The sequence below is a fragment of the Oculina patagonica genome, chromosome 8 (genome assembly GCF_052425735.1).
Source record: "Oculina patagonica isolate OP01 chromosome 8, crgOcupat, whole genome shotgun sequence".
NCBI lineage: Eukaryota > Metazoa > Cnidaria > Anthozoa > Scleractinia > Oculinidae > Oculina > Oculina patagonica.
Window position 1 is genome coordinate 11,558,663 of NC_135765.1, and position 21,543 is coordinate 11,580,205.

The 21,543-nt window shown below is 41.2% G+C and overlaps 2 protein-coding genes and 1 pseudogene across 3 annotated transcripts in view; 2 read left to right on the forward strand and 1 right to left on the reverse strand.

Annotated features, from left to right (window-relative positions):
- Positions 1-60: 60 nt before the first annotated feature.
- Positions 61-3,849, forward strand: LOC144662361 (uncharacterized). The gene is made up of 2 exons (XM_078523152.1): positions 61-1,605; positions 2,101-3,849. The coding sequence occupies exon 2, from the start codon at positions 2,166-2,168 to the stop codon at positions 3,528-3,530; it is 1,365 nt and encodes a 454-aa protein (XP_078379278.1). The 5' UTR covers positions 61-1,605; positions 2,101-2,165; the 3' UTR covers positions 3,531-3,849.
- Positions 3,850-3,977: 128 nt separating this feature from the next.
- The window catches only part of LOC144662516 (protein unc-80 homolog), an 87,236-nt gene continuing 69,670 nt past the window's right edge, over positions 3,978-21,543 (reverse strand). For both annotated transcript variants that reach the window (XM_078523330.1, XM_078523329.1), the window contains 10 exons: positions 12,103-12,314; positions 11,410-11,489; positions 11,159-11,282; positions 11,009-11,048; positions 10,290-10,345; positions 9,553-9,835; positions 7,602-7,823; positions 6,959-7,054; positions 6,090-6,178; positions 3,978-5,887 (listed from right to left, as the gene is read on the reverse strand). In XM_078523330.1, the coding sequence (XP_078379456.1) occupies positions 4,616-5,887; positions 6,090-6,178; positions 6,959-7,054; positions 7,602-7,823; positions 9,553-9,835; positions 10,290-10,345; positions 11,009-11,048; positions 11,159-11,282; positions 11,410-11,489; positions 12,103-12,314 (2,474 nt within the window). In that variant the 3' untranslated portion in view covers positions 3,978-4,615. The remainder of the gene's footprint in view (positions 5,888-6,089; positions 6,179-6,958; positions 7,055-7,601; positions 7,824-9,552; positions 9,836-10,289; positions 10,346-11,008; positions 11,049-11,158; positions 11,283-11,409; positions 11,490-12,102; positions 12,315-21,543) is intronic.
- Positions 16,164-19,344, forward strand: LOC144662494 (steroid 17-alpha-hydroxylase/17,20 lyase pseudogene; annotated as a pseudogene).

Genomic DNA, 21,543 nt, shown 5'->3' on the forward strand with positions numbered 1-21,543 from the left:
GGGGGGGGGGGGGGGGGCAATACAAACCCGCAAAATGTTTGGAATGTAAAAAGTAACATCACTGGCGTAAGATTTTACTTAGATCAGGTGGGAACTGTGCAGTCGAAATTTCTCTCTGCTAAACATTGGTCTAAAACCACTGAGTTAAAGCCTGAGGTGGGAAATTTACAATGACACTTTATGGAACACAGAAAACACGACAGCATGCTTTTCAGCAAATCTACATCACTGAAGTTTTAATCAATAAACTGTTTTTACGGGTATTTTAATGTTTTTGGACTTTGAATATGTTATTGAAATAAAATGTTCAATTTCGGAATATGCTGTACGTATTGGTTACAGCATGGAGTTTAAATTAATGAAAAATCGAAGCATCGACAAGCCCTATACGAAACACGTTATGGTAAAAAAAAAAGAAATAAACAACCCTAATTTTCTTTAACTTAACTGTAGAGGCTTAACCAAAAACAATACCGAAACTCGAGCACAGTTTTGTTTGTTATCTAAAAAGAAAACCAAAGAATATGAACAAATCGCAAATCGAGCAAATGTTACTAAAATTAAAGGGATCTTGAATTAATTTTTTAAATTAAGCTAAACATTTTTTTACTTATAATTTTAGTCGCCCTTTTTTCAGCGAAAACAATCTTCGTACATTCTTCAACTCGTCACAGTTTATTTTATATAGGTTTGTTTTGGAAAAAAAAATTGTATTGCGGTATTGTAATCCGATTTTACGCTTACAGATATTATGCATAGATAGCCATTACCAGAAAACCTTATGTGTTTCTGTTATTAAAAAGAGTTCTTGTTTTCATTCTTCTGAAAGTTCGAGACTTAAGTTTGAAATACTTCTCATTAAAATAGGTAATAATAAGATATACAAAATTAATCATTCAGTGGCATTGTTATAACACGTTCTTTCCGTGCACCTCAAGCAGTGAAATACAATTGTATATTTAATGTTTGGAGTATTTGTGTATTGATGTGAACAAATTATACAAAACAGTTTTTCATTACCAGAACTGTAGATGAATGAGGCTCCGTGAATGTAATCATTAATAATTTAAGAAATAAAGAATTGTTTTAGAATCGTTTGTTTTGTAAGTGGTGAATATCTCTGCACGCACGTAACTTGCGATCAGGTGTTTTTTTCCGAAAGGGAGAGGAAAAAGTAGTAAGTGATAAGTAGGGAGTGATAAGTAGAGAGAGAGGGCATGTTCAGGTTATACACATGAGGCTTATTTGCAAGCAACATTTTTAGTACTCTGTCGAATCTGCAAATAAAAGTATTAACGAACGCCAAATCAGTGTAAGCCAAGACTAATTAGTTTGTAAACATTTGATAGTTAAATAAATGTGACATAACAAGACAGACTGCCTAACCAGTTCTACGCCAATAATTGGATTTTCATCACCACTGTGTTTTACAGCAGAACTAAAGAAACTGCAGGACTTATTCAAAACTATGATCCAAATCGTCCTCTAGTAAAGAACCTCATCTGGTGATAAGATTTTACGGTAATAAGAATTCTATTAAAGCAAACAGTTGACAAAACAACTCCAAGGTCGGCCTTGACGAAGAAGCCTCATCATGACATACATGTAAGAAATTAAGAAAATGATATTCTTTATCAATTGCTGATTGTATCGATTTTCATCTCGGGTTCATTAACGAAAAGATGGCCTAAAGTCAGCGCAAGTAACAAAAGTTGGGTAATTGCCTTACAAACAGCACAGGTAAGATTTGATAAGCACTTCTTTTACCAAGAAAAATATAAGACACATTGTGTCACGGGAATTTCGCAGATTTCTGTCCTAAACTGTTCTGAAATCAGTGGTAGGCAACTTAACCCATAAAAAACAGTATCTTTGGACATCTAAAGGAAGATATAACCTTAATTAGCGGATAGAAATCAAGCTATGGCTAAAAATATAGAATTTTTGACGACGTGCGGAAACAACCTGAGAAAGTGGTAACCCCTTACTTTTTATTTGCAATCCGTTTCTATCCGAGCCATCCGCAGCCAATGATGCTTGTTAACAGTTTCAGTGCTCTGATATAGCAATTTTTTAATAAATATGGACTATTATTTTTAGGTTTCCTGCGACACAAATATAAATTTTGGCTGTTCAAAAATTAAATCCATGACATTAAGGAGACAATGGAAGAGACAGTGGAAGACGATGAGTTTTTCGATACTGACTTGGAAGAGGAAAGCGCTGAGAGAGAAATCGAAGAAGAGGAACTCACTATTATGTCACGATCAACTCAGGATATTTACCTCGACGTGTGCGAGAGCAACAACATTGCGCCTTCATCGAGGTTTCTGAAACAATGCTACACAGAAAACATCGAACTCAACCATTACGGTCTGGGGGATTCTGGCACACGAGCCATATGCCTGGCTTTGGAAGGAAGCTCGAACGTTACCACCTTAAATCTCCATGACAACGGAATCAATGATAAAGGAATAACCTACATTGCTAAGATGCTCAAGAAAAATCTCTTTATCAACAAAGTCGATTTGTCGGGTAATCAGATAGGCAAAGGGGCTGCCGACGAGCTCGGAGACATGCTTCTTCAGAACAACACTCTAAAAGAACTCAATCTTAGCAAATGCAGCTTGCAAGGGAAAACCGTTTCGGTGTTTTGCAATTCTTTGAGGTTAGATGCGCCGTTAACGTATTTAAATTTGTCTTACAACGACATCGGCGATAGAGGAGCTACTTTTCTTGGTTCAGCCATCAAGGTCAATTCAATCCTGGACACCTTGGATGTGAGTTGGAATAGCATTCGTGTGAAAGGGGCCCGTGCGCTGGCCGAAGGTTTGAAGACCAATACACGCCTCAGAGATGTAAATATTGCTTGGAATGGGCTTTTAGACGATGGCGTTGCAGCTATTCAAGAAGCGCTTTCGTGCAATCAGACGCTCAAAGTTCTGGACATCGGCAGTAACTGCATCACGAGTAAAGGGGTTGTGTCCATTGCTAGGTTCTTGAGGACGAACAAAACCTTGGAGGTTTTGAAAACTGGACGGAATCCGTTTCAAAGTTACGGCGCTTGCGTCTTGTTGCGAGCCATTCAGAAAAACACGTCCAGTGCTTTAAGAGAGTTGCAGCTGGATGATATAGTGTTCGATAAGGACTGTGCTCGCGAGCTCGAGATTGTATTGGAAGGGAGGCCTTCCTTTACGTGCTCGTGGGATATCAGTATTACGGGCGAGCGCCTGACGGATCACAGAAAGCGCCCTAAGATTCTTGACGTGTACTTAGCCTTCGTGCGCACAAAAGGGCTACGTTTGATCGACTTGTTCAAAATCCTTTCCAAAGACCGGGACGGCCTAAAACTCAGCAAAGAGGACTTTGTAGGAGGAATGAAGAAGTTAAACGCTCCAATACACGATATCCACCTGAGGGAACTCTTCGATAAAATGGACTCAAGGAGCAATGGTGTTATCGCCTTTCAGGAGTTTGTCGTGTGGACGCGCGAGCGATATCAACCGCAGGCCGTGACAGGTCAACAGTAAAGTACGAGCAGTAAGAAAGGTTTACCCGTGTGGCAAAAGGCTACTTTGCAATATGTCCAAAATTAAGTGCCACAGTCAGCATTCCCTACGAATTGAATTTATTGTTATGGAGTAGAAATTCAATTTCGAGTTCATACAAAAGAGTTCATAGAAAAGAAACGGAAACTACAGAACTGACAGTCAGCGGCAATCCATATTCCATGATCCTTGATGCAATTCGAAAATCCAAAAATCCAACATAAATATACGGTAGAAACCCCCCTTTTCCCACATCCTGAAAGGTTGCATGTAAACACAAAAAAGAAACCTGTGAGCCGAATTTAAGTGCCCTATATGAAATATTGATGTTACGTTTCTTTCATAGGTATTATGTAATTGCTGCCAAAAAAAAATAATAAAAATAAAAAAACGCGAGGACACAATTACCGGAATTCTAGTTGCTTACACCCTAGACTTGTTTTATTTTCTTATTTGTTTCTTCTATATACATAGTCATTAGATTTCACTGATGCAACATAGAACTGCCCGATATACATTTTCACAAACTTTTATCGAAAAGGGAAATATGTAGAATTTTGGAAGAGTGTAAAATGTAAACCCTTTCCATCCTAACTTGTTCATCTTGTTTGTCCGGTTTTCTCAAGCTATACATCGTATCCAGCGATGTAATACTCTTATTCTTCGTAACACGCCTGTATCGCTAAATCCATCATATCACGTTTTGGAAAAGTGGTCCAAAACTAAAAGTGTTCTCCTCAGCATAACACCTGTTACCTTCGAAAGGAACGACTGGAACAAATAGAGCGGTTTCTGAACGCCTTTCAAAACAAGGTCATGGCCCGTCTCCTTTAGTTTTGAGTTCGCCGAGGTTTGTAACATGTAAAAAGATGATTTTGTTGCCCTAACCAATCAAAGGAATTTTGTTTGGCCAATCCACTGCAAGAACCAAACTCAATTTTCAACGCTTTTCACTGGTTACAAATTTGCTCACTGCACAATATACTGCTCGATGTTTTCTTCGGTTTTGACTTTGACAAATATTAAAAAAAAAACACTTTATGTGCCACAGACAGACTGGTTTACGATCACACATTTGTCTCGCGTTGCATCTCTGAGGCATCAGACATTGATAACTCCACTCTCTGCATCCGTTGAGAATCTTCTTCTGTGGAAGCGATTTCAATACTGGAATACATTTTGTGCCACCACCGAGTTCTGCTGAGGCGCTGCGCACGCTCTACATCGTAATCCGCTGCCAGATTGCTCTCGGGCGTGATTGAACCGTTCCTTGTGTTCGCAGAATCGTGCTTGTCGTCGGGTTGAGCAATGAACTTTACAGGGGGGATGGGAGGCAAGGGTTTTATGGCTTCTAAAATGTCCGGAAACTGGTCGTCCGTTTCCTGAGCCGGGGGTCTCCTAGACGGAGAACTGTAGGGTGAGAGTGAAATTGTCACAGACTCTGGTTTCGCTATCGGAGGCGTGAGCGACGCTTGAGACTCTTTGCGATCAGAGACAGTTTCCGCTGCTGGATCAGCTTTTGGCACATCTGCCTCAAACACTTTCATTTCAAATCTTTCCCCCTGACTCTCGACAACTGCGTTTGATGAACTTTCTACTTTACTCGATGTGCTCTCTACTTTACTTTGCACCTCACCCAATGTTTTTGAAGTTTTTCTTTCTGACGTGTTTGATGTTTTCCTTTCTGACATAACAGTTGATGTCACAGCTCGGAATTTTTCAAAGCGCCTACGGGGCCCTCTCCCTGCAGACACCTTCTTTCCGGGCCTCACTGTGGTACCTCGTTGATGAGCAAAAGGGTCCCCGCTGGAATCCACATCTAAGAGACCCTTGTCATTATTACCCTCCTGTTCTTCAACTGTTTCCTGCTTGCGTAGAAGCCACTTTTTCCTTTTGTCTTTCCCGCCATGAACATCACCGAGAGACGTACTGACAGATCCTTGATCTTCGTCGAAACTTGGCGCCGATGAGAACGAGACAGATTTTTTCGCCTTCAAGCTGACTGAGCGCGGCATTGCCGGTAGGGGCTTCCCTTCGTCGGACTCAGTGTTCTTAGAGGCAGGTTCCTCTGGTGCACTGGAAGAGCGTTCCCTACCAATAGGAGGAGCCTGCAGCACAAGAGGCTTCTTCTCTTCAGTCCACTCTTCCTCTTTCTCGCCTTCGTCCACCTCCTCCAAACCTGCGGCAGGGCGCTTCTGTTTGATGAATGATAGCTCCTCCAAGAAGCGAGTGATGAGCGCGTTACGACAGTTAACTACCAAAGGCGGCCGCGATATCTTGTCCAGCACTCTCTGCTTCAGAGCACGCTCAGTGCTACTGTTGTGACGGAGGTGGGTGACCTGTGGAACGATAAAAAAAAAGGAAAAGATGCTTCACAAAGTGGAAAATTCTGACGAAACATAACCGCGGTAAACCGCCTTTGACCAAATTTTCAAAGTTACGAAGTTGAAAATTGCCGTCTCGAGACGAAGACTCCGTTTTCAAATGGAAACGGGCAAATGTGGAAATGGCTTAGTTATCGTTAAACGTTTTAATAATTACCTTTGTTCTGATCAGAGGCATGATCAACAGAAAGAGCGGAGTTCGGTATGACACACAGAAGTTCATGAAGTCCCAGAAGCCAACGTTCCCTACGAAAAAAAAAAAGTTCATTTAGATTAGAGGCCCATCAGGCGGTTACCATACCAAGAAGCCATCAGGAGTACTGCTATTCCCCCCAGACAGAAATAGGATGCTAGTCCATCGAACTGATTACGTCATTCTGATGACGTGTGCGTCTCTGATTGGTTAACGCCCGGTGTTTGGGAGGTTATAGGTTTGATTCCCGTCGGGAACTCAGATTTTTCTTTGTCCCACGCTCATGTCACGATGAACATTACATCTTTCTCATTTTACTACCGAGTATAAAATCACCATCTTTCTTTATTTATCACTCTACAGAGCGCTATTGACATTACTGATCCTAGCAATAAGCAGCACGCGTGTCACATAGAGCAGTTTTCAATTGAGTGTCGTAAAACCAAAACCAAAGCAATTACACTGGCCAATCACTAAGGACACAGACAATCCAGTGAACCAATCAAAACTCGAAGCAAATACACGTAGCTGGCACGAAGCGCGGGAAAACGTGCGCGAGCGGGTCACGATTGGTTTTGGTTTTACTCCTGATTGGCTGAGAAAGTGGCGCGCAATTTTAAAGGCAATCACTAAACGTAGTAATGCAAAACCAAAGCAAACGCAATTCATTTTCGACACTCAAGTGAAAACCGCTCTATGAACCTAGTAAATGGCCTTGCTCACGAGTCTCTCAGAAGCATAGGAAATAGCGCGCCTGCCCGGTGCTTGGGAGGTCATGGGTTCGATTTCCGTCGGGGACTCAGATTTGTTATTGTCCCACGCTCGTGACCTACCTATCTGTCCATCTACTACTGTTTCCATGGCCTGGTATATCCTGTACCACTCAGTTGCAAGACGGTCTTCAAAGCAAACCATCAGTACCTTGAGCCCTGCAATGAAAAATTTGTAAGACGCTTGCATTTATAATCATGATATTACAACTAATACCCCAGGACAGTTTCTCACTGAATATGTACTAAAACCTGTAATGAATCCCAGCGTAGTTAATCTTAACTTCAGTATTTGAGCCCTAATCGAACTTGATTTTATTTTAAATTTTATTTATTTAATTTTTCTTTTTTTCTCTTCCTCTGGGAGAAATTAGCTTTGGTCTAGGTAGCAGTACCCTTGTAATGCCGAGGTTTAAATAAAGTTGATGATGTATGTATGCTTTCATAGATTTAGTTCAAAATAACAACGTAAAACATTTCTAAGTTTGATTATCAAACTGCTTCCTAGATCAATCCTTTATTTAGCCTGCGTAGGAAGCGTCTCTGTAAGAATGAACAATTTTCCACATGTTGGCCGCGCGAAAATTAGGGCGAGGGCACAAAAAAAGGAGAGGGGGGAAGGGAGAGGAAGGCACGGCTGCCAGCAAGCCCCACGATTTTGAAAAACGCCCAACAATTTTAAAGTAACACCAGACCGCGTCCTTACCAAGATAAGCTGCGCAGTACAAGCTTTCAGGAATCTCTTCATTCGACGTCTTCCCCTCATGCGATGCCGCGAAGGTCAGGTACCGAGGCAGCTCCAGGTTATCATCGACAAAGGACAGACGCACGGGACCTGTGCTGGGGGTGGACGAGTTCTTGGTGGTCACTGTTACAAGGAAACAGCTCAGAGCGTACGAGACATCTTCGAACGAAGCCTTCGGTGCATCTGAAATAAACACAAATTGAGTCCCTCGTCACTGCTGTGGCCAATCATCCCATTCTCCACCCTCCACAGTGGCCCATCACGTGGTTGCCCTCGCTATTCAGTTCTTTTTCCTTTTGTTTCACGACGCCGAAAAACCGACTGCTTTTCTTTTTGTCTAACAATTTGCCAGTACCCAAATGAGGCCTTGGCGAAGAGGCACTGTGGGCGAGGTACGTTTCATGCCCAGGAAAACAGCCTAGTCAGGCTCCAACCCTTGACTTATGGAGTTTCTAGCTCGATGTATTCTCAGTCCTAGGTACCCACGATCAACTACCCCCACCCCCCTTCACTACAGAGAAACCACGAGGTGACAATTCCAGGAATTCCTCCCTACTTTTGAGTGTCGTCTTTCCACTCTTTTTAAGCCTTACTGCCAGTTCACCTCGTCACACTATCCGTCAGAGAAGGTTCTTTTTAATTATTAAATAAATTTTATATATTTCAAAATAAAACAAGGCTACACTAGTAATTTCAAATTATATGCAAACAGTAACAGCACACTTACAGTAACCTGCAGAAATCCATAATGAAAGAAAAGTAGATGTTTTTTACGTCAGAGAATGTTGGATAGGACTGGCGACAGCAAATCGCAAAGCTTTACACAAAAAACTTGTTCCGCTAATTACATGTAAAATTAGCGGAACGAGTTTAAAACTGCCAATACTGTATGTGATGTTATTCTTGTTTGTTGAATTTGTATTCCGTGGATGTTTTCAAACACTTCATTTTAAGAAATAAGAACACAGAGTAGGTAACTTTGCTGAAAGTTCAGCGCCGTTGGTGTGATGTGCGAGAATAGGGAGCTTTAGCAAACCACGACGGCAACGTGAACGAGAACGTCACCAAACAAAAGGTTTAACCAGCAAAATAACTCTGCACGTGCGTTTAAAATCCTGGTACATTCCTTGGCCGTTCTCTGTGAAACAACAACGTGAAATGACCAAGTTCTGCGTATATTGGAGAACGTGAACAAAGATAGCTAAATTTGCGTATTTCTGTTTGGGGATGAACGCTTTCTTTACATATTAAGCTTCGGTAAGTTCCTAAACCAATAGATGCACTGAATACCTCTGGATAATTGCGAAATTCTCAAGTGAAATATAAATTCATTTTACACCAGGCGTTGTCCTCGGCGTCGCGGTCGTCTTGGCTAAAGCTCCCTAATGAATTCTATACCGCAACAGTCAGTAGTTTTTCAAGTCGCGGGAAAGCTAGAACGAAAAGAAGCTGTTCCTTTTGAAAATACCATTTTGTAACACCGTGACAGCCTGGGTAAAAAAGTAACATGGTGATCGAGGGTAAAACGTCTCTACTTTATCTTTCGTCTTCCTTTTGTCTTCTTGGAGAAAATCCATGGAAAAAAAACTGCTGCTTGAGAAGAAACGCCCTGTATCTGCACTCGACAGGAATTTTGGATTAATTTAAACCGATTCAACGGGTAAATTTTTAGCGTTCTTGGTTTATTTGTCGACCTTGCTCTGTGAACGAACAGTTTGGTTGAAGCAAATGAAACAAAACTTTCCTGCCATTTCGGGAGAAATGGGAAAAAAGGTAATTCCTCGGAAGGTATTCCATTTTATCGGAAAATTTTCTAGTGGGAAGGACAGGTCCATTTGATTTTCAGGACTTTTCACCGGAACTTTTTCTCCGTATAGATGGAAAGCAATCCTAAATACTTCAGTCAACTTACCAGTTCTTCCAGACCCCAGTCTGATGCAGGTTGGTAAGATCAAGCGTACAAACATCTTCTCCGTCCGGGTTGGTCCGCCGAAGTTAATCGTGTTTCCACACAGCTCTTTCAGTGAACACTGCTCCTTCATCACGTGCATCAGTCGCGACGCCAGCTTGATCACGGTGTCCGCGAAAAACTGGGGCGGGGATAAAATTGGCGCGAAAGGCAGGTTGGCGGCGACTGACACAGCGGCCGCGGCGCGCTCTTGAAGAATAAGGCTGGTACAGATGCTGACTAGGGTCTGAGAGAGAACATGTGACATTTTAGAGTGAGTACATGAGTCCATAAGCTTTTTATTCTGTATTAATTTAAAGCAGAATGTGTGAGAAATGTACAAGAAAACGTTTCAAAAATCACAGCAACAAATCAAAATACGAGGCGGTAACACAGGGTTGGGATTTGGAAAGGACCAAATCTATAAAATTCTCGATGCATTTCGCGTATAGAACGTCCCCATAACATATATCTTAACGTCTGGCTTGAAAGTAGAGGGCTTCGATAACTGGCGACACGTATCAACAGCGACAGCTTTGGCGGGAATTCGCATAATCCACGTGGGAATGTTTGACCGCTGTTTTGATGACAATTTTTTGGTTCGTAACGTAACTTTTGAGCAACAAAAACTAGTCAGTGGACTTCGAGGTCAAAGAATCGCATTTATGTAAAACTCCGAGGAAGAAAAGCAGTTTGTTTACCTTCAGACATGGCGAAGCTGCTATGGATGGTCTTTTACAAAGAGTCATGTGAAGTCCTGTAGCGTAAAAACGCAAAGAATAAGTCAAAATACTTTTAACTTTTTAGCGTTATTAATCTCTAGCGGTAACTCTGTTACGACATTTTTTTATCAATAAGCTTGTTCCCTAAATAAAATTAATTCGCCTCTTTTTAGCCCAGCCGACAAAAGGATTAGAGCAGTTTTCAATAGGCCATTTCTGAGTAAACCTTTGCCTCTGTTCCAAAACGAGTCTACGTGCGAAACCATTCAAATAAAAATGAAATTGATTTACATTTTCATCTGAATGGTTTCGCATGTAGACTCGTTCTGAAACAGAGGCAAAGGGTAACCCGGAAATGGCCTATTGAGTGTCGTAAAACCAAAGCAATCACTCTAGCCAATCACAAAGAACGGATACAATCTAGTGGACCAATCAAAACTAAAAGGAAATACATGTACCCGGCGCTAATTAAGCTCGGAAAAACGTGTGCGAGTGAGTCATGATTGGTTTGGGTTTTACTTCTGATTGGTTGAGAAAGAGGCGCGCGTTTTTTGAACCAATCACTAAGCGAAGTAAAAAAAACCCAGAGCAAACTGTATTTAGTTTTCTTGTGTGTAGAAGAAAGGAAAAATGTCTGAGACACCGACACAATATATTTTTGACAGTTTTCTTAACAAAAAATTGCCAAATAACATTACCTTTTAGATAAACTTCAAGGGATTTCCAATCGATGCACCTCTGCGAAAACAACAAAAGAGATTATTTAAAATAGATACGCTTTCTTTGAAGAGCTTAACATGAGTTATTAGGACGTCAGTACGCATTTCTTACTGCACAGCGGTTCTTACCATAAGGTCAGGCTTGTTGACGAGTTTCTCGAACATTTTGTTGACTCTTTTCAGGATGAGTAACATGGCGGTATCTAAGGCTTCTGGTGATCCTTTCAAGAGTGGTAGCGCATCGGTCATGTACCTGCAATATTACAAGGGAAAGTATGTTCTTACTATAGTTGAAAGGTGTTTAAGGTCATTCTCTGAAATAAAGAGACTAGGTTAGGTTCGTTAAATCAGTGTTACAGATTAAAGATATGGTGACCTACCGTTTCACTCCAAGACACGAAAGCGTCACGGGATCATAAACCGCCAGCTTCAACAATGAGTAAACAATTTGGGCGAGGGTCTAGAACATATATGAAAAAGCAAAGGAAATGGTAAAAAAAAAAAATAACATCAACCCAACAATTGTGACGCGGAACGGAACTTCTACTGTTGGGCTTATCACCAACCAATGGTGGTGATTGTGGTGATGGGGGTGGGGGTGGGGGAGGGAAGGGGGAGGGTGAAGCGTTTGTAACTGCAAGGGATAGCGATTGACGGGTCTATGCTGCCTCGTCCCCAGGCGTCCTCCTCTTGGTCATGCACAGTTCGCTTGGCGTTGTGGGACTGACGTGCACATTTCGCTTGGCTTTGTGGGCCATCAATCACCGCGCTCCCTGTTTTCCCGCCCTACCGCCTCAACCGTCCGGTCGATCGGCGCCTGGGGACGAGGCAGGGGTCTATAGGCTTGCTGCCAAGGGACTTACAACCAAACAGAATCTGCTACCCGTCAATGGAACGACCGGATTTAGGGGTTAATATCGGGAGGTACCTAAAACCCTACAAAATGAGCCGGCAACTGGGGAAAGAGCTTCTGTTTAGCATACAATGGTCCCACAACCCGGGGACGTTAACAGCGTGATTACTGTGGTATGCCAAAATATATTTTTTGTCAGGTAAGCAATAATAACTCTTACATTCACACTGATGCTGTCCAGCAGTTCAGGGACAGTGTAGCGCGGTGGTAATGAAGCCTCCTCCAGCTCCTCCAGTCGCGGAGCACAGATGCGGATGTAATCTGACACCAATATCAAGAGCGCGTCTCTTGGCTTTCGGTACTCTTCCAGTGCCTGCATTACCTCGTCCTTCTCCTCCTGAGCCCGCAGTCTCTCCAGAAATGGACGCCTCCCTGGAAAACATGCGTGAAATCAAGATACTTGCGTGACCAACACTCGCACCAAATAAGGGGCGACGTGACAAATGGGGCATCTTTAAAAAGATAACTTACACATTTCTAAGGGACGGACCATTTAATTTCTGAGGGGGTGGGCAATAGGCCATTTCCGAGTTACTCTTCGCCTCTGTTTCAAAACGAGTCTAAGTGCAAAACCATTCATATGGAAATGAGTTTTACCTACAGGTCCATTTTCGTGCAACCCAAACTCATTTTCATTTGAATGGTTTCGCACGTAGACTCGTTTTGAAACAGAGGCAAAGGGTAACTCGGAAATGGCCTATTACTTCTTGCACAAGAAAAGTAGGAGAAAAAAATCATGCACAAGTAAGGACGGGGAAAAAAACCAAGCAAGTCCCACCTGCTAGAGGGGTTATTTTGGCAAAGAAAATTCTGCAAATACCTATGCTGAAAAAATTCTTGTTCAGAAAAATTGTCCCCCACTCCATCAAAAATGAAATGGCCCGTCTCTAAGTTTGTCGGTCTGAACCATACACGTTCTTTTTTGGTATATTACTTATTTGGTGTTATACAACCGTAGGAAACTATACTTTTAGGTGTACTTCGATTTTCAAAGAGATTTTGTATATCACAAAAATATCAATCAATTAAAAATGGGTGACTCAAAACAGAAGATTATTAAATTTCTATTTTGTTTTCATTAGCAGAACCAATTCGAAGTCAATAAATCTCAGTTTGCAAAGGTTTGAAGCAGGAACGGTGGCCTAATGGTTAGCGCACTGGACTCTAACCTGCGTAGCTAGCGGTTTTGTTGGGTTTAACGCGCGCGAGAGAAAGCCGCGAAACCGCGACAACGATCGGCGAAGCCGAGCGATCCGGGTTCGAGCCATGACTGGGGTCCGTTGGTGTACAGATCGGTACCAGCAAATTAAATGCTGGTGGTAAGCCTACGATGCATAAGCATCCCGTCTAGGTATTCGCTCTAGTCACTTCATGCTAGTGAAACAGGAGATTAGCACTGGCGTTTTGCGCCACTTGGCTCGAAAGCAGACTTTACTTACCCAAGCAAAGGTTTACGCACAAAACATTATTGTCATGTTTTACTAAACAGTATTTAACATGTTATCGTTTTGGTGTAAGACGGAGATTAGCCATGTAGGTCTTTAACGTAACGGGTAAATTGAATGGAGCTAGACGTATTTCAAAAGAGGAAAAACAATCTAAAAAAATAAATTCAATCTTAGGCGAAGGTATCAAATGTTAAGAAACGTCGAAAACTTTACTTAGTCTAGGTTCTGGTCTAAGCCTTTATTATACACAAAGCAAAAATATTGTTATACACAAAGCAAAAGTATTGTGTCAAACCACTGTAAACACCATTTAAAAATACAACAACAACGAAGACAATTTATTATTTAGCTTAGAATTTATAATTTCGTCTTGATTTGTTCTCTTTCAAAGCTAATATTTGAGTTGCAAATAGAAATATTTCAATATTTATTCATGTAGCATTATTTTGTTACACACAAGTCTAGTTAAAGACTTGCGGCATCTTCAAAAGCGAGTTCGCTTCGCCGTGTAGCGAGGATATTTGAAATAACAACAAATGTTGGCTGTCTGTGGGCGAGAGGTTTAAAACGTCAAATACTAGATGACGGCATAGAGAGATTTGCTGCTAAGTCTCGACGTGAAAGACATATGTTTTTTTTATTTTGATCCGCGTTTTGTTTCTTCAGTTTTCAAACGACAACTGACCGGCTATAAAAATTAAAGAGCTACAGAACTGTTGTGCGGATTAAAAACAGATGCAACATCGAATCAAAGAGCTTGAGCAGTATTTTCAAATCCTAGAAAAAGTGCGGTTTACCGAAGCGTGCGTTTGCGGTGTCCAAATGCAACAAGCACAACAGAGCATAATCGCATTGGAAAATATTGAATCAATCCTCTTTCTCTGCTAAGATCGTCTGTTCCTGATACGAAAATAAAACCAACGAGGTTTATAAATATTTGCGAGCACGCACACCACAAAATACATGTTCGACCCTGTTTTGTTGCGTTCTTGCCCCAAGAACAGCGCAACCCGATATAGCAAAATCCCAAGATACTAGGGAAATTGTGTTCGATATAGCGTGGGTTTGTTAAACTGTCGGTACCGGGCTTCTGTTCCAATAAATTTTATGTTTAGTAACTTTGGTTGGGCTGACTAACATCGTTCGTTATAGCGAGAACTTTGTTAAAAAGGGATTCGTCACATCGGGTTTCCGCTAGTTGCTATACAAGCAGCAGTTATGGATTCGAAACAATTTGAGACTAAAATTACCAATAAGAGTAAGGGTACTGTGCAGACACGAGACCACAGGAAAGCCAAGTTCACGGTTCAAGAATCGACCGATGATTTGATGCGAAAGGAAACCAGCTGTAATTAGATGAACAAATTTGAGTTGCAACTGCAATTTCTTGTATGAAGAAGGTTCGCAGTTAGAGCTGGTATTGGAACCTTTTTCTATTCCGTCTGTTTGAAAAATCTGAATAAAAGTTGCCTGAAACTGTTAACGCTTTGAGCAAATACATAGCAAAACAGTACGGATATTATTTGTAATTGTGCAGGGTAAATGTGCCTATAGATCAACCAGAATTCCTCAGCCACCGAAACGTCTCTAATAAGAAGTGTTTTTGTTTACAAGCGAAAAATTATAGATAAAGATTGCAGCAACTGAATAAACCTTAGATCATATTTATGGTATCTCCGAGACACAAAGTACGAGTTATAATTCTGTATTGCTAAAGGAAATAAACATTTCTACAAATCAACGCCAAATACGCCTCATATATAGGCCAAACTAATTGTAAATGCTTCTTTATATATAGGCCTTTAATCCTAGTTCTAACTATTTTCGTCAAATTAAGTGTTTACAGTTTAACACTTAAAAAGCGTTTACTTCGAATATCCGAGTTGTAAGTTTCTATTTTTCGAGATAAGTAACCATTTCTAAAAGTCAATTGTAACCTGCAATTAGGCAACGAAATTTTCAGTTTGAAATGCGCCAAACTTGCTTCATTTAATTAGGCGCGTAGTAAGTGTTTAGACAATTGGATTTAGTTCTTAATGGCGTTTGAACAAGAGTTTCTGCTTAAGGATTAACTGAAAAGAACTAGAAGTAATATCAACACGTTGAAAAGATACAAGGTATCAATTAAATCCTAGAAATAGAGCGCAGATTTTGGGAATATTGGTCTCGAACAACAATATAAGGAATGGAATAACAATAATATCCGATTGGATTTAGACAAAGCTAGCTGTCAACATGAATAAACCCAGTGTTCATCTGGAAATTTGCCACACAAAAAAATCGATGCATTATTTACGCTGGTAAAGGTTAGATTAACGAGTCTTTCTACATAAGCATGGCGCCTGCACAAGCACTCTTCGAAAAGGACTTTTCGAAAGTTTTAGCAAATTTACCTAAGGAAAAAAAGAGTATTTCCCATTGCTTTTACAGTAAATGGGCGTACATTCAAGCTTGTCATTACAACCACAACAATAGCATAATCTGTTCTAGAACTGAAAGATATGTTTAAATTCCACAAAAGCCATTAAGTATGTTGATGAACGACAGCGACTGACCAAGAAAATAAAGCCAAGATTCGCTAAGCAGGTATCGAAATTATCAGAAATGGCCTAGCGTTTCCAAAACACTCATCATTTTAACGAGTTAGCCTCAGGGTTAGTGTTAAAAACCACCAACGTTGCTAGACAGATTTAATATCATAATGACTCCGTATACCCCGATATTGATCGCTGGAAGTTTCGTTATTAAACCCTACCTAGTTTGAACTTGTTATCATAACCTTGACAATGACAAGGCCATGAGAGACATTAATTACAAATGCGGATATTAAATCTGCACGATACATCGCCAACTGCACACTTAAAACGCGCACTTAAACACAAAAGACAACCAGCCCTTTAGACAATTATCGGCTCGTTTAAGCCAAGAGGAAACCCTTGTTACGTTATCGCCCGCCTGTCAAGGGCTCTTACAGACATGCAAACGAGGCAGATGGGAAGAACATTGTTTGAATGACCCAAATGCCTCGTTTGCATGTCATTTCACTGGTAAACCGCTTACAAGCTCGTTAAGTATCATGCAAATGACCCAAGGCAGACAATGGACTAAAGCGCGCTCAGACGAAGAGAGGACGGACGCACTTGAGACACATAACCTCAAATATGACAAATTCGTCAACAAGAGCCGGATAAAGTTTGATTATAACCACTTTGCTTGAGCGAATCGCGATAGAATCACAGACAGAGAGCGGCGCTGTGCGATTCCATTGACAAACCCGCTCCATAGAAAGAGCAGACGAGCTCACAACAGCGAGATTTGCATAAGCAAAGAAAATCGTCCAAGCCGCAATAATCAACACTTGAAATCTTCGCTCAATTAAGAGCTTGTCCTTCTAGCAAAGTGCTTTAAAGCTGCAGCTCAATCGTCGCTCGCTCCATCTTCACTTTTCTATCACTTCCGTCATGTTTATCGAGGGATTGGTGCTGGTGTGTGCCGCCGTGTTTCTGTACTGTATCATTCACAGCAGCGTAAACAAGGCCATGAATTTTCCGCCCGGGCCAGCCGCCTTGCCAATCGTCGGCAACCTCTACAACCTAGGCACGGTTCCACTCGCCAACTTGACGAAGCTGGGCCAAAAATACGGTAGCATCTTTCAGATCTTCCTGGGAAGTCAGAGAGCTGTGGTTGTCAGTGACATCACCACTGCTAAAGTCGCTCTTTTGAAAAACGTCAACGATTTTGCAGGCAGACCCAGCGTTCACTCGGGTGATATATTTTCCCATAACGGCCATGCCATCAGCTTCGGAAACTTCTCACCAGCGTGGAAAATGCAGAGGAAGATTGCCCATCGAGCGCTGAAGCTCTACAGCGCAGGGATGGAAAAACTGGAAAAGGTCATTTTCAGAGAGATCGAAGAAGTCTTCCAGCAGTTCGATCTCAGCAAAGGAGAGCCACACGATCCGCAACAAGGCATAAGTTTGGGAGTCGTTAACGTAATCTGCGCCTTGACCTTCGGTTCCAGGTACAGCGCAAACGATCCCGAGTTTCGTACCGTCGTGGAGCTCAACGACACCTTCGCGGAGACGCTGGGACTCGGGAATTTAGTGGACATATTCCCTTTGCTGAAGCACGTGCCGTTTGACTCGGAAAACATCCGACGCCTCAAGAACGCCGTGAAGGAGCGAGACAAGATCCTCGTGAAGAAGTACAAAGAGCAGTTGGAGACCTACGAGCCTGGAAAAATCCGGGGTTTCACCGACGCTTTGATCAAAGTCATGAAAGAAACTGATGGAGACGAGAGTAAGTTAACAACACTGATATCCGAAGATCACGTGCTCATGAGTATGGCGGACATGTTTGCTGCCGGATCGGAATCGGTGATATCCACGCTGCTATGGGTGGTTCTCCTCTTCAACAACTACCCTGAAATCCAGGAGAAGGTACATCGCGAGCTCGACGAGGTGATAGGCCCCAAGCGGCTACCGAGCCTTAAAGACAAGAAGAGCCTCCCTTATTTGGAAGCAACGATCGCTGAGGTCCTACGTCTGAGGCCACCGGCTCCTCTAGGGGTTCCCCATAAGGCGCTGGTTGACACCACCCTGAACGGGTACAACATCCCAAAGGGCACCACACTGATAGTCAACTTATGGGCCATACACCATGATCCAAAGCACTGGGAGAACCCCTCCGAGTTTGACCCCGAAAGGTTCCTGGACAAGAATGGCAACGTGGTGAATCCAGCGACGATGAGTTATCTTCCCTTCTCGGCAGGAAGACGAGTTTGTCTGGGTGAGCTGCTGGCCAAAGCTGAGTTATTCCTGTTCGTTGCTCAGTTTTTGCATCAGTTCAAGATTGAGAACCCTCCCGGCTGTCCCCACCCCTCCCTAGAGGGGGACATCGGCATGGGACTGAAACCCAAACCTTACAAAGTGTGCATCAAAAGGCGATACTGAGCAAAAAACTGAACGGGTTGGGAGGGACGGTCAATATACCTAGTATTATCACACATATCTTATATATTCATTCCCTTCGAGAACACGTGGAAAGTCGACAACGGCAAAACTATTTCAACTGAAACTAAACTTATTATCGAATATAACTTGTATTGTTATTTTAAAGGTACGTCGGGTTTTAACAGCGCGACTGTTTCTTCAATGAAACGGTGCTGGTTTAGCTGTTTGTGGCGGTATTTTTGATGACTGTAGATAAAACAAAATCAAAGTAAAAACAGATAGCACCATTAGAACAAATTCACATATAGTCGGCAGCATGCAAGCTTGAGAAAGGTCACAAGTAGTGGCGAACGATAAAAAGAGCGGAAAAGGTTGTGTAACCATTTGCAAGCGGCGTCGAACGACGGAAAGTGCGCGAAATGTAGAGTAAACGGTAGCAAACAGTGCCGAACAAGTAAAGCACAGGAAAATTGCGAGATGTCGAGCGCCGAAAAACGCGGGAAAAGTTCAGTAAACGGTGGCTAACGACGGAAACCGCAGGGTAAATTACACAAGCCAAATCATGTTTAGTGGAACTGGCTGTAAATTTGCGCGAGTTTTTCTAAGCCAAAACCAAAGCAAATATAAAATTACTTCCAGATGTCGTTAGAAAACCACCCTTACTCCCGTGAAGATTCATAAATGTAGAAATGGGAATTTTGTTTTCAGTAACAATAGTCAATCGCATGCAAACTTCAAACTGTTAAGAAAGCTGTTTCAAATTTCAAGAGCCTATAAAGATGTATCATTCTAAAGTTGTTTAAGTTATCTTTTTGCCCATTCCTGACGTTTACGTAAAATTTGTTTTGTAAATATTTTTTCAAGATAACAAAGGCAAATTATAACAAGCCGAAAAGTCTAAACTAGACGGTTATAAGAAATAAAGGCAAAATTACATTGTCTTACTATAACAATATAGAATGTAAGTGTTGATGGTGTATAAATAAGTATAATAAAAAATCAAATTATGTATAACAAAGAACTGTACAATTGTCAATTTTACCATAAATTATTATACTTTCCCAAATGCGTAACGACAAAGAATCCCCCCCCCCCACTCGGAACCAGATAAAGATTAAAAGATGACGAGAATTTTCTTTAATACGAAGTCCGCCACACACTAAGACATGGACTAATCGATTTTGAACGAACTGGTGTACATGTAAAAATAATACAGTATATAAAAAAGTGAAAGTACGCATTATACGACGAACTATATTTACTACTGTTCAACAAAAGTATAAAAGTCTTCCTGCTGACAAAGACACAAGAGTTACAACAGAAGCTTTTCTTACCAACCATGACATTCAGAAACTCGCCCAAATTTTCGTTGAAAAAATGCGTTACGCCAAAGAATCGAAACTACTTAAAGAACACTCGGAAACACGCCAAGATTAAGTGCCGTTGAGTATTTTTTACAAGACGTAATCCGCAATAAAGAAAGACATGAAATAATCGATTTTTTAAAGTGATAGAGCACTTAGCGAAGGCGGTGTTTTAGGCAGAGATATAGATTTGACGGTATTTTAAGAATTGAGAAATTGGTCGGTGAAATGACCGGAAAATTGTGAAATTATGCACGACAAAACGACTTAACAGACCAAAAGCAGATGACCCAACAGAACATGAATGACCTTAGCGTGCGACTTGCTCGTATTATCGCACCTCGTTGTATTTGGGTTTCCAAAGAGAACAATGCGATAATTTGCTTTGTAGGCATACACTGAGCGTGCCGAGGTCAATTCATTGGATTAAGCTTCCTAGCGAACTTAACGCGCGATGATACAGTGAATACCCTGTTGATGGACAACTGGTAAAGCGGTCGCCTTTCTTAAGGATAGTCGTGGAGTTGGTCCAATTTCATAAACGACTGTGTCACGGATTTTAGCCAAATTTAACCACGGGAAATGGCCATTAAATGCCGTGAAATGTATAAATGACTGCTTGAAACAGTGAAAGAACATTTCAATAACACAGCAAATAGAAAAGAAGGACTGGTACGGCTGAACAGTTTTGAAAGTTAATCTCGTTTGCTTGTAACTTAAAATTATAACGCCCGGGAGACACATTTGGTTGTAATGAAGCTATGGTCATGGCCATTTAGATCCATAGAAGTTATTTCTTTGCAAACATTAAGTTTCATAGCAAGTATTTGGCAAAACCTAATAAAATAAACTTAACTCAGCCGGGACGCAATCCCTTTAACTAAAATTTAACACCTTTACGTCTTTGTAAAGTGGACTTTAAAGCAGTTGGCTCAGGTATTCTATCGTGTAAGAAGGACACCTCTCAAAACGGACAAATGACACTTTAAGCACGGAAACGAATAAAAAGATCTTCACAGCTGCTTAAATTGAAATCATCTCAGCTCATCTTTAACCGCAATTCACAGATTTACCTTTCATTACGTTGTTTTAGTACTATTTTTACGAACATTCCTCTTCTCTTAAATACGCGCTATTGAATAAAGACGGCAAAGAAGTTAACGTTAGCGATGATAAGATTTCTGTAGACTGGCAAAAAAAATTTGATCTTATGGGAACAGATTATGAACTGTATGTTCAATAACTGGAGTTATATTTGACACTTATTTTGATTTCTTGTGAAACGCAATTTGTCTAAAAAAGAAACACTATACATCTTCGAATCCTAGAATTTCCGGTGAGCTTACGCGAATTACCAGTCAGTTTAATTTGCATTGTAGTTTTTCTTTTTAACATCTGCACGCAATACGAACCTACTTTTATTATAGCCACACTTGCTCGAAGACTGCATAAGATTTTCATGATCGTCGATGTTTTATACTATTATCCATGACTATTAAAACATTTAATTAACAAAGTGAAGTAATCCTATCCGGGTAGTCGATCTTATTGGGTTAAACCATTTTCACTTGGTTTCGTTACCTTACTTTCTCAACTTGCATCAAACTCGGTAAACGATTGAGTTGGTTGAACACTTTTCCAACCAGTTGCGTCTTTGACAAAAAATGAAACATTTTCACCTTTTCTTCGCATCCGAGCCGTTCATACATTTCCCCTATTTTATTTTACTTACAAAAATCACAGACGAAAAACTACGCGAATGTGGAAATCCACCTTAACGGCTATGTACCGGAGCGCGTAATATGGCAACACTTCAGCCAAAACCAATTGCAGTTGA

Coding starts and splice junctions, on each gene's coding strand:
- LOC144662361 (XM_078523152.1), top strand. CDS start 2,166: ATGGAAGAGACAGTGGAAGACGATGAGTTTTTCGATACTGACTTGGAA.